The 26781-nt window shown below is 40.1% G+C and overlaps 1 protein-coding gene and 1 pseudogene across 1 annotated transcript in view; both read left to right on the forward strand.

Annotated features, from left to right (window-relative positions):
• Window positions 1-8049: 8049 nt before the first annotated feature.
• LOC129136179 (shieldin complex subunit 2-like) overlaps window positions 8050-26781 on the forward strand; it is a 42349-nt gene continuing 23617 nt past the window's right edge. Inside the window, 3 exon segments of the mRNA XM_063781712.1 lie at window positions 8050-8454; window positions 8457-8519; window positions 15596-15703. Coding sequence (XP_063637782.1) covers window positions 8100-8454; window positions 8457-8519; window positions 15596-15703 — 526 coding nt within the window. The 5' untranslated portion in view covers window positions 8050-8099.
• LOC129136181 (GTP-binding protein Rheb-like) lies at window positions 25204-26352 on the forward strand (annotated as a pseudogene).

Raw genomic sequence — 26781 nt, forward strand, 5'->3', positions numbered from 1 at the left:
CATAGCTTCATTACACAGACCTGGAGGCCATGATCCTCTTTTTTTCCCCCTTAGTTGCCAAACATGGGTTCTCTGTCTTACCTCATTTGAGTCTTACCTCAGTCTTGAGAGTCTCAAATGTGTATCATAGTTTTTAGACAAAATTCAACCTTATTTCAATTAGTATTTCATTGTTATTTAAATATTTTAACAGGAAAACTGAGCAATGTTTCCCTTTACCTGTTAATCCTGTTATAATATTTTAGATAAAGTGTATTAGAAGGCACATTCTTCATTAATAGAATATTTATTCATGTGTTTATATGGTTCTTAACTAGGAATACCATATAGTCTATCTCCAACCCTTTGAGAAGGAAAAAAGATCCTGACTAAACAGGACACCAGAAGGGCATGCCTAAACTAGGACTGTTCTGGGCAAATCAGAAGGCATGTTCACCTTATTCTTTTTATTCTTTCTTTCTTTCTTTCTTTCTTTCTTTCTTTCTTTTTTTTTTTTTTGTGACGGAGTCTCGCTCTGTCGCCCAGGCTGGAGTACAGTGACGCGATCTTGGCTCACTGCAACCTCCACCTCCCGGGTTCAAGCGATTCTCCTGCCTCAGCCTCCTGAGTAGCTGGGACTACAGGCACATGCCACCATGCCTGGCAAATTTTTTGTGTTTTTAGTAGAGACGGGGGTTTTGTCGTGTTAGCCAGGATGGTCTTGAACTCCTGACCTCATGACCTGCCCACTTCGGCCTCCCAAAGTGCTGGGATTATAGGCATGACCCACTGCACCTGGCCTCACCCTATTCCTAAGGCCAGAAAACCAGCTAGAGTAAAGTTCACTTTCTGTTTGAGTGCTTGGACTTTATTGGGAGAAGGCAAATGCCCTGGAACAAGAGTGAAAGGGAGAAATTCCCGTTGTATTGCAAGCCAGAATAAGACAGGCTCACCCACACTGGCCTAAGGCATCTCAGTTGTTGATGAGAATGTGATTACAGATGTCTCACTTGAATACCAAAGACAATTGCAAAGGAAATTAAAAGTTATGCAAAGAGAGTCCAGAAGTCAGTTGTCTGCTCACAGGTTGGCTTTAGTGGCTATTACTTTGAGATACTAAATGAGCGATAGCTTTAAACTTCAACTGCTTTTGTTTCTGAGGAAAAAAATCATCTTATATCCTTTCATAAGTTGCATAAAAAGTGGACATTTTCTATTATTTTAAAGAGTAAATTTAGGTATAAGCATTTACTAATTTTTTTTTTTTTTTTTTGAGATGGAGTCTCGCTTTGTTGCCCAGGCTGGAATGCAGTGGCGCAATCTTGGCTCACTGCAAGCTCCGCCTCCCTGGTTCACGCCATGCTCCTGCCTCAGCCTCCAGAGTAGCTGGGACTACAGGCGCCCGCCACCACGCCCAGCTAATTTTTTGTATTTTTAGTAGAGACGGGGTTTCACCCTTTTAGCCAGGATGGTCTCGATCTCCTGACTTCGTGATCTGCCCGCCTCAGCCTCCCAAAGTGCTGGGATTGATTACAGGCGTGAGCCACTGCTCCCGGCCTGTAATTCTTTTTTTTTTTTTTTTTTTTTTGAGACGGAGCCTCGCTCTGTTGCCCAGGCTGGAGTGCAGTGGCGTGATCTTGGTTCACTGCAAGCTCCGCCTCCCGGGTTCACGCCATTCTTCTGCCTCAGCCTCCCGAGTAGCTGGGACTACAGGGGCCCACCACCACGCTCGGCTAATTTTTTGTATTTTTTAGTGGAGACGGGGTTTCACCGTGTTAGTCAGGATGGCCTCGATCTCCTGACCTTGTGATCCGCCCGCCTCAGCCTCCCAGCATTTAGTAATTCTTAAAAGAGTTCAGCATGAATATACACAGTACGTGGGTTATTAGTACTGCGTTGTTAACACAAATGAACTATGATAGCAAATTGAATTTGGTTCAATCAGGTCAAAGAATAAAAGGATGATTTTCTTTAACCACCAGCAAGGGATAGTATAATGAACCCCACGCAACTATCACTTAACTTCAATAATTTCAAGTTTGAGTAAGTTGCAGAGTAGTAATTTGAACCCACATCTCTCTTGTTCCAAATCCCTTGCTTTTAATTACAATCCCATGTGGCTTCTTTGTCATTTGATGCTATTGAGCAACTTTATGATTTTTTTGGTGTTTTTGGTAAAATAGACATGAAAAGGCATTACTACAGGGCGTTTTTTCACTCCCTGGTAATAAGAGGGGAAAAGCACTCTCTTTTAATGATACATGTTTTGTAATAAGCATTTTTTTTAGTTGCAGTGTTCTGCAAAGACAAAACCTGCTGATACAGTTCATCCTGTTTTAGAAATCTTTGACCCATTCATCAGACTCTGACCACTCTAAAGATAAAGGATTATGGTTGTATTGGTTTTTCCTACTGAAGCGGCCTTCTGCAGATTGAGAAATTGTATAATTATTAACTGTGGTAATGGAGATGTACTTGCAAGTTTCATCTGGTATCTTAATGAGCTTTAACCCTCTGAGTACACCTAAAACATATCCTAGAATTATTGAAATTAATCAGTTGTCCATAACTTTTCTGTCTGTATAATTTGGCTATCATACATATTTTGTTTCCCCCTGCCCTTGCCAGTTTCCATCCTCCTACTCACATACTCACAACTCCTATAAATTGGAGTATTTAGTAGCAGTAGCCTTTGGTATAAACACTTTTTAAAAATTTACTATTTTTTCAATTAATAGGGCCACTTTCTAGTCAAGTTTTTTTTTGGGGGGGATGAGGAGGGTAGGGTAACAGTTCCACACTTACAAGGGTATTTGTTTAGACCAAGCTTGTTCAACCCACAGCCTGTGGGGCTGCATGTGGTCCAGGACGGCTTTAAATGCAACCCAACATGAGTTTGTAAACTTTCTTAAAACATTATGAGTTTTTTTTGAGATTTTTTTTGAGACAGAGTCTCGCTCTGTTGTCCAGGCTGGAGTGCAGTGGCCCGATCTTGGCTCACTGCAACCTCCACCTCCTGGGTTCAAGCGATTCTCCTGCCTCAGCCTCTGGCGTAGCTGGGATTACAGGTGTGTGCCACCACTCCAAGCTAATTTTTGTATTTTTAGTAGAGACGGGGTTTTACCATGTTGGCCAGGCTGGTCTCAAACTCCTGACCTCAAGTGATCTGCCCACCTCGGCCTCCCAAAGCGCTGGGATTATAAGCATGAGCCACCGCGCCCAGCCTGCGATTTTTTTTTTTTAAGCTCATTAGCTATCATTAGTGTTAACTGTATTTTATGTGTGGCCCAAGACAATTCTCCTTCTTCCGTTGTGGCCCAGGGAAGCCAAAAGATTAGACACCCCTGATTTAGACAAATAAGTGAAGGCACACTGAAATAACAGTTATATATAATAACCTTGTGCCACCCAGCACGGTGGCTCATGCCTCTAATCTCAGCACTTTGGGAGGCTGAGGCGGGCGGATCAGCTGAGTTTGGGAGTTCAAGACCAGCCTGACTTACATGGAGAAACCCCATCTCTACTAAAAATACAAAATTAGCTGGGCATGGTGGTGCGTGCCTGTAATCTCAGCTACTTGGGAGGCTGAGGCAGGAGAATCGCTTGAACCCAGGAGGCAGAGGTTGCAGTGAGCTGAGATCGCGCCATTGCACTCCAGCCTGGGTGACAAAAGCGAGACTCTGTCTCAAAAAAAAAAAAAAGAAAGAAAAGAAAAAAAAACACAAAAAAACCTTGTGTTTTGTGGATCTCACATTCATCTCAGATATTTCTTGCCCTGGGAGATCCTCTGAATTCTCAGGACTGCTTCGTGTCATCCCTTTATGCTCTACTATCTTCCCCTGCCTAGAAGGCAAGTAGGGCTTTGAATCTCGCCTTTGATTCTACTGTGATCCTATCAAATATAGTAATGCTAGAAATATAGGTCTGAAGTTTGGGAGAGAGATTGGCTCAGTATAGATATGTAAAGCACAGTTGGATATGTGGTAGTTATATGAATGGGATTGGATGAAATTCTCTAGAGGTGTGTGGAATGGAAAGAGGTGGCCCAAGGAGGAAGAGAGAGAGAGAGAAATTGGAGAGGTAGAACAATTTAGGAAAGAGTAATGTTCTAGAAACTAAGGAGAGAGTTTCACAACTGCAGTGGTGAAGCACTGTGAGTTCTTATTTGGCAATTTGGACTTCATTATTGTCTTATCACAGATAGGAAATGAAAGGCTGCAGAACATTTAGGAGAAAATATTAAGTGAGGACACAGAAGCAGTAAATGTCGTACATGCCTTTTAAACATTTTGGAGATTACCCATAGTAGGCCTGTCCCTTGGGTAAGGCAATTAGGGCAGCTTTCCTGGGCCCTATTTTGGAGTGGGGAATGACTCGGGGACTTTATTACATGACTTTTTTTCTGAACATTAATAAAATTCAGTTCCAAAATTTTGTGATTAACTGTAGTCCTAAGAGCCTACAAAAAATGCAGACAATGGGCAGTTCCACATTGGTTGAACTGCCCCAGGCTTCTCTCTTGTAGAGATGCTGTCCCTTCCTTTTAATCCTGTAGTAGCTCCTATCACTTTTTTTTTTTTTTTTTTTTTTTTGAGACAGAGTCACCCAGACTGGAGTGCAGTGGTGGGATCTCAGCTCACTGTAACTTCTGCCTCCTGGGTTCAAGCAATTCTCATGCCTCAGACTCCTGAGTAGCTGGGATTACAGGGGCGTGCCACCACACCTGGCTAATTTTCATATTTTTACGGGATTTTACCATGTTGCCTAGGCTAGTCTTGAACTCCTGACCTCAGGTGATCCACCTGCCTCAGCCTCCCGAAGTCCTGGGATTACAGGCTTGAGCCAAGGCTCCTGGCCTCCTGTCACTTTTTATAATAGTCAGTTTGTTTTTCCTCTCAGAAATTAAGCTCCTTAAAGCTCTCTATTATTGTTTTGAATTCCCAGGGCCTAGCATAATGCCCAGCACGTAATGTTGAGTGTTTGTTACGTGAGTGATTGAAGGAATAATCCAATACATATCTGTCTTAAGTACAAAAGAATTCCAATATGGTGGTCTCACAGAGTCAAAAAAGCGGAATGTTTCAGAAAAGAGGGATTGATAAACAGTTTCAAATGGTAGTAAAAGTATTGAAAACTGACCTTTGGATTTGGCTTCTAGAAGGTCATTGGTTTCTATAGTGAAAACTTTTATAGCAAAATGGTTGGAGTAGAAGTGGTTGAAGATTAGAGAAATGAGATGTAAGAAACAACAAACAAGTTTGTGGGGGGGGTGGGTTGGTTTTATTTTTAAAGATTTGTAGCTGAGCGTGACAGTATGTATCTGTAGTCCCAGCTATTTCGGAGGCTGTGGCTGGATGGTAGCTTGAGCCCAGCAGCTTCAGGCTGCAGTGAGCCATGATTGCACCATTGTACTCCAGCCTGGGTGACAAGAGAGAGACCCTAACTCAAAAAATAAAATAAAATAAAATAAAGATTTGAAGCTAAAGGGAAGAAACCATTGGAGAAGAAAGCCAAAGATCTGATGGAGGAGAATTCATTATCATGGTAATGTTATGCATTTTATTTGCATATATCTAAGTATTCCCACCAACTCTTTTTTTTTTTTTTTTGAGACAGAGTCTCACTCTGTCACCCAGGCTGGAGTGCTGGAGTGCAGTGGCACGATCTTGGCTCACTGCAACCTCCCGGGTTCAAGCGATTCTCCTGCCTCAGCCTCCCTAGTAGCTGAGACTACAGGCTCGTGCCATCACGCCCTGGTAATTTTTGTGTTTTTAGTAGAGATGAAGTTTAGCCATGTTGGCCAGGCTGGTCTCGGACTCCTGACCTCAGGTGATCCTCCCACTTCGGCCTCTCAAAGTGCTGGGATTACAGGCGTGAGCCACCACACCTGGCCCCAACCAACATTTCAAGATAATATATTTCTCCTTCCACTTGGGTTTGATATATTAATGTATTTTGAACTTGAAGGCTTTTGCTGTGCTATTTGGGGCCCCCAGTGGTAAATCTAATAATGACATGCAATAGAACAGCTAATATACCAGTTATTCCTTATGAAGGTTATTCTTTCTATGAGGATTAAATGAGGTTGGAATATGTAGTTATAGCAATAGTAGTGATTCTTAATCATTTTTTTAAAAAGAGGTTCTCGCCAGGCACGGTGGCTCACACCTGTAATCCCAACACTTTGGGAGGCCAAGGTGGGTGGATCACTTGAGGTCAGGAGTTTGCGACCAGCCTGGCCAACATGGTGACACCCCATCTCTACTAAAAAAACTAAAATTAGCTGGGCATGGTGGTAGATGGCTGTAATCTCAGCTACTCGGTAGATTGAGACAGGAGAATTGCTTGAACCTGGGAGACAGGAGGTTGCAGTGAGCTGAGATCGCGTCATTGCACTCCAGACTGGGTGACAAGAGCAAAACTCTGTCTCTAAATAAATAAATAAATAAATAAATAAATAAAGGGTCTTACTTTGTTACTCAGACTGAAGTGCAGTGGTGTGATCATGGCTCACTGCAATGTCCGCCTCTCAGGCTCAAGTAATCCTCCCACCTCAGTCTCCCAGTCTCCCTAGTAGCTGGGACTATAGGTGTTCCACCACTATGTCCAGCTAATTTTAAGAAATTTTTTAGTTTTTAAATTTTTTTGTAGAGATGGTGGTCTTACTATGTTGTCCAAGCTGGCCTCGAACTGCTGGTCTCAAGTGATCCTCCCACCTCGGCCTCCCAAAGTGCTGGGATTACCGGTGTGAGCCACCATGGCTGGCCAAAAATGAGTAATTTTTTTTTTTTTTTTGAGATGGAGTCTCGCTTTGTCACCCAGGCTGGAGTGCAGTGGCGAGATCTTGGCTCACTGCAACCTCCTCCTCCTGGGTTCAAGCACTTCTCTTGCCTCAGACTCCCGAGTAACTGAGACTATAGGCACGGGCCATCACAGCCGGCTAATTTTTGTATTTTTAGTAGAGATGGGGTTTTGCCATCTTGGCCTGACTGGTCTTGAACTCCTGACCTCAAGTGATCCACCCCCTTGGCCTCCCAAAGTGCTGCGATTACAGGCGTGAACCACTGTGCTCTGCCCCAAAATGAGTAATTTAAAGGTGACTGTAATATAGTTAAACAAATGCCTCTTTTCCCATTCTTTACTAACTTGTTATTTAAATGGGGCAAGTTTTTACAACATAAGAAACAGGCCAGGTGCGGTGGCTCACGCCTGTAATCCCAGCACTTTGAAAGGCAGAGGCAAGTGGATTTCTTGAGGTCAGGAGTTTGAGACCAGCCTGGCCGACATGGTGAAACCCCGTCTCTACTAAAAGTACAAAAATTAGGCGGGCATGGTGGCACAGACTGTAATCCCAGCTAATCAGGGGGCTGAAGCAGGAGAATTGGTTGAACCTGGGAGGCGGACGTTGCAGTAAGCCTAGATGGCAACACCGCAGTCCAGCCTGGGCAACAGAGCAAGACTCCATCTCAAATGAAACAAACATACTAAAAACCTATTAACTTGTTTGATGTGAGTGTGCTTAGCTTTATGTCCCTTAAAGAGAGTCTTTTTTTGAGATGGAGTCTCACTCTGTTGCCCAGGCTAGAGTGCAGTGGTGCAATCTAGGCTCACTGCAACCTCCGCCTCCTGGGTTCAAGCGATTCTTCCGCCTCAGCCTTCAAGTGGCTGGGACTACAGGCGTGTGCTACCACGCCCAGCTAATTTTTTATTTTTAGTATAGACGGCATTTCACGCTGTTAGGCAGGATGGTCTCGATCTCCTTACCTCGTGATCCACCCGCCTCGGCCTCCCAAAGAGCTGGGATTACAGGTGTGAGCCACTGCACCCGGCCTAAAGAGAGTCTTTAGGTGAAAAATTTTTGTGAATATTGTGATTTCTCCTTAATAATTTCTTGTGTATTTATTAATTTTATATAATTAAATGGCATATCAAAAAAATCACCTATGTTAATTATGTTTTTGACTCAGTTATATTTTCTTTTGGTACATTATTAAGTTAATATCCATATGCAAAAATATGCTGACAATACATTAATTTTGGATTTTTCATTTTTATCAGAAATCGTGAGTGGAGGATCTCAAGTCCACATTTTTTGGGGTGCTCCAGTTGCTCCACTGAAAATGACAGTATCAGAAGACACAGCTTCTTTAATGTCTGTTGCTGACCCCTGGAAAAAAATTCAGCTTTTATACAGTCAACATTCTTTATATCTGAAGGATGAAAAACAGCACAAAAATCTTGAAAACTATAAAGTCCCAGAATCTATTGGTTCTCCAGATCTTAGTGGTCATTTCTTAGCAAACTGTATGAATAGACATGTTCATGTGAAAGATGACTTTGTACGTTCTGTTTCTGAAACACAGAATATAGAATCCCAGAAGATTCACTCCTCTAGACTGAGTGATATAACTAGCTCTAATATGCAAATATGTGGATTTAAAAGCACAGTTCCGCATTTAACCGAAGAAGAAAAGTATCAAAACTTCTCAGTGAAAATAAAATTAGAGATGAACAGCCTAAACATCAGCCAGATATATGTGGTCAGAACTTTAACACAAATTTGTTTCAGTTGGGCCATAAATGTGCAGCTGTGTTGGATTTGGTTTGTAGTACTGAAAAAATTAATATAGGGCCTGAAGTGGTACAAAGAGAGTGTGTGCCAACAGAATATCATGAAATACAAAACCAGTGTTTGGGATTATTTTCCTCGAACGCAGTAGATAAGTCAAGGTCTGAAGCAGCAGTTAGGAAGGTCTCAGACCTTAAAATATCAACTGATACAGAATTTCTCAGTATAATTACCTCCAGCCAGGTTGCTTTTTTAGCTCAAAAGAAAGATAAAAGGCGGAGTCCTGTAAATAAAGGGAATGTAAACATGGAGACTGAACCAAAGGCAAGTTACGGGGAGATAAGAATACCTGAAGAGAATTCGATTCAGCTTGATGGTTTTACAGAAGCATATGAAAGTGGACAAAACCAAGCATAGTCCCTTGAACTTTTTAGTCCTGTTTGTCCTAAAACAGAAAATAGCCGCATTCACATAAACTCTGATAAAGGTCTTAAAGAACATACAGGATCTCAAGAACTTTTCAGTTCTGAAGATGAACTGCCACCAAATGAGATATGTATTGAGTTGTGTAGCTCAGGAATACTGTGTTCCCAACTAAATACCTTCCACAAAAGTGCTATTAAAAGAAGCTGTACCTCTGAAGATAAAGTGGGCCAGTCTGAAGCTCTATCTAGAGTCCTTCAAGTAGCTAAGAAAATGAAGTTGATTTCTAATGGAGGAGATTCTGCTGTAGAAATGGATCGGAGAAATGTGTCTGAATTTAAGAGTATTAAAAAAACATCATTAATAAAAAACTGTGATTCTAAAAGCCAGAAGTATAATTGTTTAGTCATGGTGCTATCTCCATGCCATGTGAAGGAAATAAACATAAAATTCGGACCAAATTCTGGCTCTAAAGTGCCTTTAGCAACAGTTACAGTAATTGATCAATCAGAAACTAAGAAGAAGGTTTTTCTGTGGAGGACTGCAGCATTTTGGGCATTTACGGTGTTTCTTGGAGATATAATTCTACTCACAGGTGAGGTCATTATGGTATAGTGGTAGCTTATTTTATAAAGCTAAGTTTTGTTTGTTTTTGTTTTTCTCCCACTTAGTCTTTGAAGACTCTTTCTTTTTTTATTTTTTATTTTTTATTTTTATTATACTTTAAGTTTTAGGGTACATGTGCACATTGTGCAGGTTAGTTACATATGTATACATGTGCCATGCTGGTGCGCTGCACCCACCAACTCGTCATCTAGCATTAGGTATATCTCCCAATGCTATCCCTCCCCCCTCCCCCCACCCCACCACAGTCCCCAGAGTGTGATATTCCCCTTCCTGTGTCCATGTGATCTCATTGTTCAATTCCAATCCATGAGTGAGAATATGCGGTGTTTGGTTTTTTGTTCTTGTGATAGTTTACTGAGAATGATGATTTCCAATTTCATCCATGTCCCTACAAAGGACATGAACTCATCATTTTTTATGGCTGCATAGTATTCCATGGTGTATATGTGCCACATTTTCTTAATCCAGTCTATCATTGTTGGACATTTGGGTTGGTTCCAAGTCTTTGCTATTGTGAATAATGCCGCAATAAACATACATGTGCATGTGTCTTTATAGCAGCAAGATTTATAGTCCTTTGGGTATATACCCAGTAATGGGATGGCTGGGTCAAATGGTATTTCTAGTTCTAGATCCCTGAGGAATCGCCACACTGACTTCCACAATGGTTGAACTAGTTTACAGTCCCACCAACAGTGTAAAAGTGTTCCTATTTCTCCACATCCTCTCCAGCACCTGTTGTTTCCTGACTTTTTAATGATTGCCATTCTAACTGGTGTGAGATGGTATCTCATTGTGGTTTTGATCTTTAGTCATTTGCCTCTTCTGAGCTCAGCATAATTGATCCCTTTATCGCATCTGCATTGTTCTCCTTTCCATTGTCCACTCTGCTGCCCATTGCCACTTCTGGGCCTCTGTTCTATCCTTCTCAGCTCTGCCCCTTCTTTCCACTTATCCCCTCCTTTAATAAGCCTTCCCTAGTCAGGTGGAGTGGGTCACACTTGTAATCCCAGCACTTTGGGAGGCTGAGGCAGGAAGATTGCTTGAGGCCAGGAATTTGAGACCAGCCTTGGCAACACAGAACCCGTCTCTACAAAAAATAAATTAAGTTTTGCGAGCCTGTAGTCCCAGCTACCCAGGAGGCTGACGTGAGAGGATTGCTTGAGCCCAGGAGGTTGAGGCTGCAGTGAGCTTTGATTGGGCCACTGCACTCCAGCCCGAGCAACAGAGTCAGACCTTTCTGCTTCTTTACCTAATGTCTAATAATGCTGTGCACATTGTGTTTTTACTGTGGGAACAGTTATTGATTTCTGTTGCCTTATTTTATTATCAAAATTATATTAATTACACTTGGAAATATGGAAAGGAAAAAACTGGTATTATACAAACTTCATATGACCACCAATAGAGTTCGAGAGTGTTGCCTTCCAGTTATTTTCTCTGTTCTCCTTAAAATGTGTGTGCATGTGTGTATATATCACACATAGAAGCTCATATTTATTGGGAGCTTAGTTTGTGAGACCCTGTTTTAGATTTTACATGCATATTTCATTACAACAAGTATATGAGGAAGGTACTGATTTTTATCCCCACTTTTCAGTTGAGGAAGCTGAAGCCCAGAGAAGTAAAGTAACTTGTCCAATGTCATACATCTAGGAAGTGGCAAAGCTATAGTTTCTCCTAGACTCCAGAATTTATACTCTTACTATATAGTTGTAACCATAAAGAACATTTTGTTTTTTTAATTTTTAATTTATTTATTTTTAAGAGACAGAGTCTTGCTATGTTGCCAAGTGCAGTGGGTACTCACGGGCACAATCCCATTACTGATCAGCATGAGAATTTTTAAATTGTTATTTTTAATTTTTTGTTTGTTTGTTTAATAAGGACAGGATCTTACTGCATTACCCAGTCTGATCTCCAACTCCTGGGCTCAATTGATCCTCCTGCCGCAGCCTCCCAAAGTGCTAGGATTACAGGCGTGAGCTACCGTGCCCATGGTATTTTTAACATGCGCTTGTTTCCAACCTGGACCAGTTCACCCCTCCTTAGGGAACCTGTGGTCCTCCACTCCCAGGAGGTCACTATATTGATGGCAAGCTTAGTGCAGACACCTGATCGGCTACAACTCTGAACTCCTGGGCTCAAGTGAGCCTCCTGCCTCAGTCTCTCAAGTAGCCAGGACTACAGGCACGCATGCCGCTGCACCCAGAGAGAATATTTAATTTTTTTTTTTTTTTGAGACAGTCTTGCTCTGTCACCCAGGCTGGAGCGCAGTGGCACAATCTTGACTCACTGCAACCTCCGCCTCCTGGGTGCAGGTGATTCTCCTGCCTCAGCCTCTCGAGTAGCTGAGATTACAGGTGCAAGCCACCATGCCTGGCTAATTTTTGTATTTTTAGTAGAGACGGGGTTTCACCATGTTGGCCGGGCTGGTTTCGAACTCCTGTCCTCAGGTGATCCGCCCACCTCGCCCTCCCAAAATGCTAGGATTACAAGTGTGAGCCACCGTGCCTGGCCAGAATATGTTTTCACCGAACATATCTAACATTGTGTTACGTGTTCTTTGTTGATTTAAAATTGACACATGGTGTATTAGAGCAGGAGGAAGTTGATTAAGCTTAATAAAATATCTAAAGAAAGAATGTGATACAGAGGAGGTATTTAGAAAAATAAAACTTCGAAGCAATATTGATAGTCCTACCAAATAGTTTACAGGAGGAATAAGAACCTTAGCTAATGTACCTTGGTGTTCCTGTAGGATTGTCAAGTACAATCTTTTTTTTTTTTTTGAGACGGAGTCTGGCTCTGGCACCCAGGCTGGAGTGCAGTGGCGCGATGTCTGCTCACTGCAAGCTCCGCCTCTCGGGTTCACGCCATTTTCCTGCCTCAGCCTCCCGAATAGCTGGGACTACAGGCGCCTGCCACCGCGCGCGGCTAATTTTTTTGTATTTTTAGTAGAGACAGGGTTTCACTGTGTTAGCCAGGATGGTCTCGATATCCTCACCTCGTGATCCGCCCGCCTCGGCCTCCCAAAGTGCTGGGATTACAGGCGTGAGCCACCGCGCTGGGCCGAGTACAATCTTTTATAAAGAGGTAAACACAAAATTGTAGTGAACAGGCTTAGCATAGCCACATCCCACTGGCAGTATTAGCTAATATTATTTATATGTGATTATATTATTGGAGGTTCAATTCACCTAACTCCCTCTGTTCTGATTCAGTGCTTGCTGAATACCTCTTTGCTTGTGATTTGGCTTTCTAGTTGTAGAGCTGCCCACAGCATGAGAACAGGCTGAAATACTGTTTTTTTTTGGGCAATTAATGCCTCATTGTAAATGAAAAAAAAATGTTTTTTTCTTTAATTTGTTTCATTAATTGATTTAGTATGAGCTTATGTTGCAGAGCTGAAATCTAGTTTTGGAGTGTTAACAAAATTAAGTTTCCCAGACTGTAAAAGAGGGCTGGATCCTGGACCATGGTCATTTTACCGAGGCAATTAATGTCAGCAGGGACCTCTCAGGGGCCTTTTCCTTTTTCCTAGGTAGGTGTAAACTCAACTCTGCAATCTCTGTATTTTTTCCTAACATCTCTATAGTTGTTAACGACTAGGTAACATTCTCTCTGGTGGCTGTAATGCAATTTACTTAACCATTTTCCTATTATAAGACATTTAGATGATTTCTATGAACATTTTTTTAAAAAATCAGATTTTTTTGGTCTTTTTAAGAAAAAGAGGATCTAGTTCACCGATTTCTGAATAAGTTTCTTTTGTGTGGAACAGATGGAAATGTTGGGAAAAAAAGAAATCTACACTTTTCTGTTGTCCTAATGAGGCAGTGAACTTAGTTGGATAGCTTGGGTAGTTCATACTACCTATTGATATATACCCACAAACAGAAATCTTCCTTTTTTTTTTTTTTTTTTTGTTGTCCTAATGAGGCAGTGAACTTAGTTGGATAGCTTGGGTAGTTCATACTACCTATTGATATATACCCACAAACAGAAATCTTCCTTTTTTTTTTTTTTTTTTTTTGAGATGGAGTCTTGCTCTGTTGCCCAGGCTGGAGTGCAGTGGCGTGATCTCGACTCACTGCAACCTCTGCCTCCTGGGTTCAAGTGATTCTCCTGCCTCAGCCTCCCAAGTAGCTGGGACTGCAGGAGCCCGCCACCACGCCTGACTAATTTTTGTATTTTTAGTAGAGACAGGGTTTCACCATATTGGCCGGGCTGGTCTCAAACTCCTGACCTTGTGATCTGCCCACCTCGGCCTCCCAAAGTTCTGGGATTACAGGTGTGAGCCACCGCGCCCGGCCCAAACTGAAAAATTTGAAGTAACAGATGTATTCCAGACCTTGTTGAATACCAACACAGTAGACAGTTTGCTATTATAACTTCTAGCAATAGAATGAAGAGATGCCAAAAATAAGGATTACCTAAGGGAGACTACTGACTAGAATTAGAAGAAGATGGGAGGCTTAACATTGGGAAACCACAGTGTTTAAAGGACAAACAGAATAAGGACTAGGAGCTGGGGCATGTCAGTGAGAGGGTAGGAAGGAGCCAGGAGGCCAGGGCGGTCTACCCATCCCCTCCATGCACCACTAGTGATTACCATGTCACTAATCCAACATAGGCTTCACAGTCCTAGCTTTCAGAATGCTCTCCTTGAAATTTCTTGTCTTTTCCTTTTTTCTGAAGAACATGCATCCTGAATGTTGGATCATGAAAAGTCTTGAATGCTGTACTAGCTCTTCCTGGCTAGGCAGTGGGGAACCACTGTTTTTTAGTAAGTCACCTGAACTCATTAATGCTCTGATATATCACTCGCCTGAACTCGTTAATGCTCTGATAAATGACTCATTAGCATTGTAAGAAATGGGTTGCAGGCGGGACAAGCACCTGTTGGGAGGGAAAGGAATGTGTAATGTAAAACAGTAGTAGTGGTGGGGCATGGGCACATTTAAGCAGCAGAGGGGTAGGTGGGGGCTGGTGGCAAGGAGTGGGAAGGGAGAGGCAAGATGACTTCAGATTTTAGTTTACTTATTAGCAGCATAGCGTCAACAAATGAGTTGGGCGCTATGAAAGGAAAAGCAGATTTGGACATTGCTGAGTTTGGGGAGCCAATGGAATATCCAGGTGGGAATTTCCATTAGGCAGTTGTAGATAAAAGGTTCAAAAGCTGAGGAAAGAGTCTGGAATCTAAATCTGTAAGTAATCACTTGGAATTTATACATCCTTGGTTTTCTTTCCTATTATCTCTAAATTATTTCACTATTGTTAATATATGTTTATACCTCTGACACTGTATGCTGATTAGATCCTGCCTTAGAGATAGCTCCCTTCCCCTCTTTCTCTTTACAGCTCACACGTTTTGCTCTACCTACAATTGTTTCTACCTGTTGGTATGTTTAGTTCTACCTGATTCTACTCTATCCGTCTTAGATATACAGCTCTCTCTTTCCAATTGGAAAATGTTCCCTACCTCCAAAGTCTTTCACTTTTAACTTATGTGGAAGATAATTATCGTGCTATTTAGGGAAAAATAATCAAGTGTGTTAAGAATGCCTTATATTCAGATATATTTATAGTAGAAGGGACCAGTGCATACTGAATATTATTACTCTCCTAGGCACTACGGCTTTGGAACCACTACTTTGCCTTCTGGTCCTAAAAAAATTATTTTTGATGTATCAGAAATATACATGATAACATTTTCCTTATGTAAATAAAAACTATTAAACCTTTTTTATATAGAGCAGTGGACTTCCATACTGCTATCATTTGAATATAAAGAAGCAATTTTGTTAATTTACCTAGATTTAGATTTTAGATTTGCTGTTTTGTCATTTCTTGCCCTTAGGCAGGTTATTTAACCTATTTGATCTCTAGTTGCTTGGTATATGGGAGGCATGCATAATATTTTGCTGTGACTAGTAGGTTAACCACATTGTGAAGGAATTTATGGCATGATCAGAATGTTTTTTCTCTCTCTAGATGTTGTTATTCATGAGGACCAATGGATTGGTGAGACAGTACTACAATCAACATTTAGCAGTCAGTTATTAAATCTTGGGAGTTATTCATCTATTCAGCCTGAAGAATGTAAGGCACATTTTAAATGAAGTAATGTATTAGTGTTTAAAGTATAAAAACATACTAGGAAAGATTAGGGTTAAAATGGTTCTTTTACAAAATGTTTTCTAAACAGTTGGAGAGTATTGGTTTCTTTTCATTAGTAAGAATGAAAATAGAATTTTAAGAAATGAACTTGTACATTGTAAATCACATTTATTTTAAGAAGTATTGGGTCTCATGTTTCGTTTTCTTAGGCTGTCAGTATAGTGGTGGTTCTTCACCTTTTAGGGAGTCAGAGACCTCTTTGAGAATCTATAGACCATTTCTCCAGAAAACTGGACTTATGTAGATAGGCACAAAATTTTGCTTATAATTCTAAAGCATTCCATGGACCTCTGAAGTTCTTCTGTGGAACTTCTGAGCCTCTGATTAAGAATCCTTGAGGTAATAAAAATGTATTGGTCTCGTATTCAGACAGCTGTGGTTTGAATCCTTATTCTCCTGTCTACCACTGCTAAGAAAAGCTATCTTTCTTCTTTAATGTCCAGTTTTCTCTTCTTTAAAAGAAGCTGTTTAATGAGGAAACTAGCAGCTATCTCCTCCTCTAGGAAATAAAATAACATAAAAAAAAGAAAGAAAACAAAGTAAGGGAAACAGTATAAACTTGTGGTTTTGGTCACTGGACTCAGATAGACCAGGATTTGAATCCTGGCCCTCTTACTTCCAGTCTTTGTCTTTAGGCAAGTTATTTCACTTCACTATACCTTTATCTCCTTTTCTGTGAAATGGAGATAAAAATACGTATATACCTTATAGGGTTGTTATGAAGATTAAGTGAGAAAATGAATATAAGATGTTGAACCTGCACATAATGTAGTAGTAACATAGTAATATTAGAGGGAGAAATAATAAGCTAGCAAAATATATTTGATAAAATGCTGAAATATCATACAAGAAAATAGCTAGAGAAATATGCTGATTATACAAGAAGATAACTGGAATAATAGGAAAGTTATAGGATGTATATGGAAGATAGAGCATGGAATTCCAATCTTTGAATTCTTAAAGAAAGGCAGAGCAAGTAGAAGGGAAGAGCAACAATTAGAATAACAAGAACTGTGTTTGGAATGGGCAAGGTTTCATTATATACTAGGGTGGCCCATCAGCAGAAAACCAACTCTGACATATTTCATAGACAACTCAAATAGAGTTCTTCATCTATCCAATATATATTAATTATGTGTTGACATTATTTCAGGAACTGTGTTTACTGTACACTGGGGGTACAATGGTGCCTGTCCTCCTGGAGCTTATGTTCTCATGTGGAAGACAGACCAAAAAAAATGAATGAAACAGACATATAAGTAAAATATTTGCAGGTGATAATGAGTGCTATGAAGGAAACTAACAAAGGGTTAAGATACAGAATGCCATGGTTCTAGTTGAGAAGGATTGATCATGGAGTAGAATCAGGGTTAGGAAGTTGTTACAATAGCTGCAGTTGAGAGATAATGGGAGGCCAGTGGAGCTAAAGAGCCGAGATATATTTGTAAATAGAGTTAATAGGATTTTCTGATGATGTGGGTCTGGGGATCAGGGAAGAGGGACAATCTACTGCTACTGGATTACTGGTTTAAGTAACTAGGTAGCCTTTATTGGGAAAGACTGAGAGGGAACTGGTTTGTGGGGAAAAGGGCTATGTTTCAAGGCATGTTAAGTTTTAGATATCTTTGAGATATTCAAGTGGAAATGTCATATAAGAACTGGAAACAAAGTTCAGGACTCAGAAGACAGGTTTAAAATTAAGAGGCAAATTTTAGAGTTATTAGCATACAGATAATATTTCAAATTTAAAAGTTTTTAAAATATTATCTGTATAATTATAGAATCACAGGGGATTGCAAAAATAATACATAAAGTCCCATGAACTCTTCTTCTAGCTTCTCCCAATGGTGATATCTTATATAACTTTAGTACAATATCAACAACAGGAAATCAACATTTGTATAATACTGTTAACTAGTAATATACTAGGATACTTTCCCTTTCAGTATCAATAAATATAGTATCAGCCTGGCACAGTGGCTTATGCCTGTAATCCCAGCACTCTGGGTGGCTGAGGCAGAAGGATTACTTGGGCCCAGGAGCTCGACACCAGCCTGGATGATATGGTGAAACCTCATCTCTACTAAAAATATGGAAAAATTAGCCAGGTGTAGTGGTGCACACCTGTAGTTACAGCTACTGGGGAGGCTTAAGTGGGAAAGAAAGTTGAGGCTGCAGTGAGCCATGATTGTACCACAGCACTTCTGCCTGGGTGACCAGAGTCAGACCTTGTCTCAAAAAAAATTTTTTTCTTAAATAAATAAATATAGCATCAATACAGCATTATAATATGATTAATACTATATCAATAAAATAGATACTTAGTCCTAATGCCAATGTCTTATTTAATAGAAAAGCACTCGAGGCATTGTCATTAAAACCAGGAAAAAGATAAGGATGTCCACTATCTCTGCAACTATTCATCTTATACTAGAATTATCAGCTAATGCACTTAGACAAGAAGAGGCATCTGGTCTGGTGCGGTGGCTCACGCCTGTAATCCCAGCACTTTGAGAGGCCAAGGTGGGCGGATCACTTGAGGCCAGGAGTTTGGGACCAGCCTGGCCGACATAGCAAAACCCTGTCTGTACTAAAAAGATGAAAAATTAGCCAGGTGTGGTGGTGCATGCCTGTGGTCCCAGCTACTCAGGAGGCTGAGGCATGAGAATTGCCTGAACCTAGGAGGTGGAGGTTGCAGTGAGCACCACTACACTGCACTGCAGCCTGAGCGACAGAGCGAGATTCTGTCTCCAAAAAAAAAAAAAAAAAAAAAAAAAGAAAGAAGAGGCATTTGAACATTTGAATGGATAAAGAAGAATGAAAATTATCTCTATTTACAAATGCTCTGATAACATACCTGAAAACTCCAGGGAATCAAAGTTAAAACAAATTTAAATAATAAGATAATTCAATGATATAACAGGATGCAAAATTAATGTTAAAAAATATCATTAGGCTGAGTGCAGTGGTTTGCGTCTGTAATTCTAGCCCTTTGGGAGATGAAAGTGGGTGGACAGCTTCAGCCCAGGAATTCAAGACCAGCCTGGGCTACAAAAAAGAAAAAGAAAAAGAAAAAAAAGCTGGGTGTGGTGGCACATACCTGTGGTCCCAGCTGTTTGGGAGGCTGAGGTAAAAGGATTGCTTGAGCCCAGGCTGGGGGATGAGGTTGCAGTGAGCTGTGATTGCACCACTGTACTTCAGCCTGGGCAACAGAGCAAGGCCCTGTCTCAAAAAAAAAAAATAATAATAGTAATTAGACTTAATATACACAAATAATAAACAGAGGGCATAATGATAGTGAAAAACTCATTTACTATAGTAATAAAGAAGATAGTTCAAAATACAGTTAACAAGAAATATGCAAAGCCTATATGAGGAAAAAATTTAAACACTCCAGAAAGAAATGAAGACATGAATAAATGGAAAGACATTCCCTGTTCTTGGATAGGATGACTCAACATTATAATGATGTCAGTTCTTCCTAAGTTAATATGTAAATTCAATGTAGTTCCAATGAAAATATATATGTTGTGGCATATAAAAGTTGATACTAAAGCTCATATGGGAAAACAGAATGCAAGAATAGCTAGGAAAAGACTGACAAAGGAAAACTACAGAGGAGGGGAACTAGCTTTACCAGATGTTAAAACATACTATAAAGCCTCTGTAATTAAAACAGTGAAGTACTGATGCATGAATAGACAAGTAGACCAGTGGAACAGAGTAAGAAGATTAGAATTAGACCCACCTACATATAGCAATTTAATATATGACAAAGATAGTATCTGGAATCAGTGAGATAAAAGCTAACTTCTTAATAAATGGTGCTGAGACAACTGGGTAGCCATTTGGAAAAAAGGGAAAATTGGACACATATCTCACAACAAACAGTAATAAACACCATATGGATTAATAGTCTAAATGTAAAAAATAAAATCATGCAACAACAAGAAGGAAACCTGAATGAATCCTCTGTAATCTTGGTGTAGGGAAAGGCTTTTTCTTAATATTACTCAGAATCCAGGGGCAGTAGAAGACAAACTGATACATTTTACTATAGAAAAATAAATTTTGCATAACCAAAACACTATAAACAAAGTCAAAAGACAACTGACAAACTTGGAGAAAATATTTGTAGCATACAACAAAAGGCTAATATCCCTAATATATAAAGAACTTTTAAACCTTGAGTGACAAAGGGTGTGGTTGTTCACACTGGTAATCATAGCATTTTGGAAAGCTGAGGTGGGAGAATCACTTGAGCTCAGGAGTTTGAGTCCAGCCTGGGCAACATAGTGAGACCCTGTCTCTACAAAAAGTCAAAAAATTAGCCAGGTGTGGTGCATGCCTATGGTCCCAGCTACGTAGGAGGCTGAGGCAGGAGGATTGTTTGAACCCAGGAGGTTGAGGCTGCAGTGAGCTGTATTCATGCCACTGCACTCTAGCCTGGCGAAAGGGAAAATGTGAAAAAGAGATGAACAGTCAATTTTCAAAAAAAGATATAAAAATGGCTATCAAATATAACTTATTAGAGAAATTCAAATTAAAACTACATGGAGATACCATTTCTCACCTATCAGATTGGCAAAATTTAAAAAAAAAGCACATTCTGTTGGCGCAACTGTGAGGTAATGTGCCCTCTTATACATTGGTGGTAGGAATGCAAATTGCTACAACCCTTTTGAAGGGATATTTGGCAATATCTAACAAAATTACATATGTACTTAGCTTTCAACCTAGCAATCCCACTTCTAGGAATCTACCCTGAAGCTACACCTCCAACAATATGAAAATACATATCACAAGGTTATTCATTGCAGTATTGTTTATAATTGCAAAATATATAGGAGAATGATTCACTAAGTTATGGTACATTCACATAGTGGAACACTATGTACTATGCAGCTGTACAAAAAGAATGAAAAAGATCTCTACGAACTGATATGGAGTGATTCCCAGGACATACTGTTATGTGAAAACATAAGCCCCCCAAAACTGTATGTAGTATGCTGTCCTTCCTGTAAGAAGGAATGGAGGAATAAGAAAATACCTCTGTTTATTTGTGGAAAGAAAATGCAGGAAGGATAAACCAGAAACTAAAGAGATTGGTCACCTACAGGGGGCACGTAGGAGAGGGGTGGAAGAAAGTGGGGAATGGGAACAGGATAGCAGGGGTCAGGAGGAAGTGACACTAACAAATGAATGTATTATTGTTACAAATGAACCTAATATTGTTACAAATGAATAAAATAACTACACAGAAGGGGGTGGGGAAGAAAAGAACAAACCTAAGTAGCTGTGGAAAAGAGTATATTGACTGGATTCTATAAGGCTAATGACAGAAAGGACTGTACATAAATGCTGTAATCTAGTTAGAAATATGTTTCTCAAAGGGGAATGGCTTAGCAATAACCTTATGTACATACTAGAATGAACAAATGAGTACATAGATTGTAGATAAGGAAAGCTGGATTTCTCACTGTTGGAGAAAGAAATTATAAACAAGGGAAGCTTAAAACGAACCAGAGGTATTGTTATAAACTGAGGATTTTTAATATAGATAAATGGATACAGAAATATAGGCATGTGTATATGGGTGGGATAGTACACATACATAAACATCTCCTAGTTCTGTCCATTGAGCGAGCACAGCACAGATGCAGTTACTCCCCAGTAATAATGAGCGTACCTGGTGCCCAGATCTTCGTCTGTAAACATTTTCTTTTCTTTTCTTTTCTTTTTTTTTTTTTTTGAGATGGACTCTTGTTCTGTCACCCAGGCTGGAGTGCAGTGGCGTGATCTTGGCTCACTGCAACCTCTGCCTCCTGGGTTCGAGCAATTCTCCTGCTTCAGCCTCCCAAGTAGCTGGGACTACAGGTACGTGCCACCACGCCCAGATAATTTTTGTATTTTTAGTAGAGATGGGGTTTCACCATGTTGGCCAGGCTGGTCTTGAACTCCTGACCTCAAATGATCTGCCCACTTTGGCCTCCCAAAGTGCTGAGATTGCACGTGTGAGCCACCGTGCCCGGCCTCTCTTTTTTTTTGAGACAGGGTCTGGCTCTGTTGCCCAGGCTAGAGTACAGTGGTGCGATCTCGGCTTACTCCAACTTCCGCCTCCTGGGCTCAAGCCAGCCTCCCACTTCAGCCTTCCAAGTAGCTGGTACCATAGGTGTGCACTACCACGCCTGGCTAATTTTTGTATTTCTTGTAGAGACTGGATTTCACCATGTTGCTCTGGCTGGTCTCGGACTCCTGGGCTTCAGCAGTCCACCCATCTTGGCCTCCCAAAATGCTGGGATTACAGGTGTGAGCCATTGTGTCTGGCCAACATAGTTCTCTAATGAAAGGAACCAGCTCTGCTAAAAGTGGTTGATTACAGGACTGGGTCAGGGCAAATTCAGGATAAGCCTGGAAGTCTAGTGGTGCCAGACAAGACATGTTGAAATAATGCAAGAGCCAACCTGAAGGAACACCTACTGGCTAAAGCTGAAGCAATTTGAGTAAGAAAATAATGATAGTATTGGATTAGAACCCATAGATTAAAATCTTTACAAATCCTTACTGATATAAAGATATATTTATTTCATTAACTAACCAGAGGGGAAGAGAGAGCTCTTCCTTCCAATGGAATTCCAATTAATAAATCTGAGAGAAAAGAAAAAAAAATAGAGAATTACTGGCCATGCTCAGTGGTTCATGCCTATAATCCCAGCACTTTGGGAGGCTGAGGCAGGTGGATGGCTTGAGCCCAGGAGTTTGAGACCAGCCTGGGCAACATGGCAAAACCCCGTCTCTACAAAAAATAGAAAAATTAACCAGGTTTGGAGGTGTGCCCCTATGGTCCCAGCTATTCGGGAGGCTGAGGTGGGAGGTTTGATTGATCCCAGGAGGTTGAGGCTGCAGTGAGCCATGATCATGCCACTGCACTTCAGCCTGGGCAACAGAGTGAGACTCTGTCTCAAGAAAAAAAAAAATACAAAACACAAAAATAGAGAATTACCATCAGGCAGAGATCACAATAATAAATACTGCACCGACACAAATGCACTGATAGATGCTAAAATTAGTAGGTGAAAGTCTGAGGAGAGAGAGCATTGCATAGTCTCAAAGTATCTCCCCAAGATACCAGCTTACTAGAGGGAAAATAATAAATTTATAAGAAAACTCTTCAGACACCAAGTTAACTGAGTGATTGGGGTAAATATCACCAGTAATAAGATGTATGGTATAATAAATTCTTTGATATTATCCATTGAGAAGGATCCACCATATTTTTTGTGGAATTGCCAAAAATGCATAACTTCATTCCAATCATAAAACACTGGAGAAACCCAAAGGGAAGGACGTTTTACTAAATAATTGATCAGGATTCTTCATAAGTGTCAAGGTAATGAAAAAGAAAAGACTGAGAAACTCTTATAGACTAGAGGAGACCAAAGAGAAATAACAACTAAATGTGAAGTGGGATCTTGGATGAAATCCTACATAGAAAAAGCATATTAATAGGAGAATTGGTAAAATTTAAATAACATCTACATTTTAATTAACAATATTTAATTAACGTTAGTTTCCTGTTTAAGATAATTTATAATATGTGAGATGCCCACATTAGTCGACATAGTGAGGAATATAAGGGAACTCTGTACTATTTTTGCAACTTTTTTGTAAGTCTTACATTAGTTCAAAACAGAGTTTTTAAAAGAACTGTATACGATCATCTCAATAGGTACAAAGAAAGCTTTTGATAAAATTCAACACCTGTTCATTAGGAATAGAATAAAATTTTCCTTAACTTCATAAAGAGTGTCTTTAGAAAACCCAGAACAATTATCATCCTAATTGGAAAAATATTAGAAGCATTCCTTTTAAAATTCAGGAATATGACTAGGATACTACTATTACTACTTTTCTTCAACACCATATTAGAGTTATTAACCAGTGCAGTAAACATGGAAAAATAGATATGTAAAGATTGGAAAGGTAGAAATAAAACTGCCATTATTATAGATGGTTTACATACCTTTTCCCTCTGAAAACTACAAACAAATTATTAGAAATAATGTGAAAATTTAGCAAAGTAGCTGGATATAAGATTAACATACAAAAGTCAATCACATTTCTAGAGTAGAGTGACTAACAATAACAAAGGAAGCTGCCATTGACAACAATATTATTTTGTACTAATAGTAATAAATGTAACAAAGTATGTGCAAGACCTAAAAAAGGAAAAATTTTTAAATGAAGAAAAACTAACAAAGAATGAAATAAACCTATACTTTATTCATTAATTGGAAGATTTAACATTGTGAAGATTTCAGTTCTTTTCAAGTTGATTTGTAAATTCAGTGCATGTTCAATAAAAATCCTCGTAAGATTTCAAGGGCGCAGTGGCTCATGCCTGTAATGCCAGCACTTTGGGAGGCCAAGGTAGGAGGATCTCTTGAGGCAAAGAGTTAAAGACCAATAAGATTTTCATGTAATTTGATAAGATTATATGATATTTATGTAGAAGAGTAAGTGGTTGAAAACAGCAGGGCATTTTAAGAAGAAAAGCAGGGAAGAATAATTTACCCTATCAGCTATCAAGACTTAGTATTAACCTATAGTAACTGAGATGGTGTGGTTTTGCCCAGTTGAAGTCAGTTAAATTTTAATTTTGAGATTTCTGTAAAAGATACAAGTTTAGTCTTTTATTATGTATATTTGAAGGTGTTACATTTTGGAAAGTGTGTGTGTATGAATGATAGCTAAATGGCTTCTAAGTAAAATTCAGCATATCTTGTAGATGTTGATAGAATAGAAGGGGAAGGAATGTTTTGAAATAATGAAAATAACATGGTATGCAAATGCTTTGCAAGAGATTTGGGAAATGTAGATATCTCTGGTTTTAAGGATGATCTAGATTCAAGTAATAGTTCAGTAATTTCATAAAACTCTTATGACAAAATTGTGGATGGAGAATATTCTATGAATCCCCTAGAGAGTTTCAGGTTTTTGTAGAATGATGTGAAAAATCTTGAACTAATTAGATAATCTTTAGAAGTTACTTCACAATCTTTGTTTTTACACATACACAGGAATTTATGGTGCTTTATTTTTTACAGGTTAGTAGCTAAATAAAGTATATTCTAAAGTTTTTTATTGATGTAGGGAAATGGCTACCAGTGGACATTTTGAGAATATTGCAGTTGTTTTTCTTCTGAAAGAGTAAACCGGGTCATGACGCAGCGAGTTTCAGTCGTGGGGGCATCGCGGCGTCCCCTTTTTTTGCCTTTAAAGTAAAACGTCGCCCCGACGCACCCCCCGCGTATTTCGGGGGGCGGAGGCGGCGGGCCATGGCGCGAAGAGGGGCGGTGCTGTCGCCAGCCGGTCACGTGGGCGTGTTGTGGGGGGGAGGGGCGCCGCCGCGCGGTCGGTTCCGGGCGGCTGGGAGCGCGCGAGCTAGCGAGCGAGAGGCAGCCGCGCCCGCCGCCGCCCCTGCTCTGTATGCCGCTCTCTCCCGGCGCGGCCGCCGCCGATCACAGCAGCAGGAGCCGCCGCCGCCGCGGTTGATGTGGTTGGGCCGGGGCTGAGGAGGCCGCCAAGATGCCGCAGTCCAAGTCTCGGAAGATCGCGATCCTGGGCTACCGGTCTGTGGGGAAATCCTCATTGACGATTCAATTTGTTGAAGGCCAATTTGTGGACTCCTACGATCCAACCATAGAAAACACTTTTACAAAGTTGATCACAGTAAATGGACAAGAATATCATCTTCAACTTGTAGACACAGCCGGGCAAGATGAATATTCTATCTTTCCTCAGACATACTCCATAGATATTAATGGCTATATTCTTGTGTATTCTGTTACATCAATCAAAAGTTTTGAAGTGATTAAAGTTATCCATGGCAAATTGTTGGATATGGTGGGGAAAGTACAAATACCTATTATGTTGGTTGGGAATAAGAAAGACCTGCATATGGAAAGGGTGATCAGTTATGAAGAAGGGAAAGCTTTGGCAGAATCTTGGAATGCAGCTTTTTTGGAATCTTCTGCTAAAGAAAATCAGACTGCTGTTGATGTTTTTCGAGGGATAATTTTGGAGGCAGAAAAAAATGGACGGGGCAGCTTCACAAGGCAAGTCTTCATGCTCGGTAATGTGATTCTGCTGCAAAGCCTGAGGACACTGGGAATATATTCTACCTGAAGAAGCAAACTGCCCGTTCTCCTTGAAGATAAACTATGCTTCTTTTTTCTTCTGTTAACCTGAAAGATATCATTTGGGTCAGAGCTCCCCTCCCTTCAGATTATGTTAACTCTGAGTCTGTCCAAATGAGTTCACTTCCATTTTCAAATTTTAAGCAATCATATTTTCAATTTATATATTGTATTTCTTAATATTATGACCAAGAATTTTATCGGCATTAATTTTTCAGTGTAGTTTGTTGTTTAAAATAATGTAATCATCAAAATGATGCATATTGTTACACTACTATTAACTAGGCTTCAATATATCAGTGTTTATTTCATTGTGTTAAATGTATACTTGTAAATAAAATAGCTGCAAACCTCAAAAGAAAAACAAAAACAAACACAAACAAACAAAAAAGAGTAAACCAATTTGGTTACTCATTTTACCAATTTGGTTTTGATTTTGCAAGTGGTTACAACTCATGAGAGGATTCTTATTTTCGATCAATATATTGTGTTTTTGGAAAGGACTTCTGGGAAATAATTATGATGAAGCCCTCGAGCAATTGCAACAAAACCAAAAATTGAAAAGTGGGACCTAATAATACTTTTTTAAAATTTATTTTTTAGAGACAGGATCTCACTCTGTTACCCAGGCTGGAGTGCAGTGGCCTGATCATGGCTCACTGCAGCCTCAATCTCCCAGGCTCAAGAGATTCTTCTACCTCAGCCTCCTGAGTAGCTGGGACTACAGGTGCATGCCCCCATGCCCAGCTAATTTTTGTATTTTTTTTAGAGACTAGGTTTTGTCATGTTGCCCAAGCTGGC

This window comes from Pan troglodytes, chromosome 8 (assembly GCF_028858775.2).
Source record: "Pan troglodytes isolate AG18354 chromosome 8, NHGRI_mPanTro3-v2.0_pri, whole genome shotgun sequence".
In the NCBI taxonomy this organism is placed as follows: domain Eukaryota; kingdom Metazoa; phylum Chordata; class Mammalia; order Primates; family Hominidae; genus Pan; species Pan troglodytes.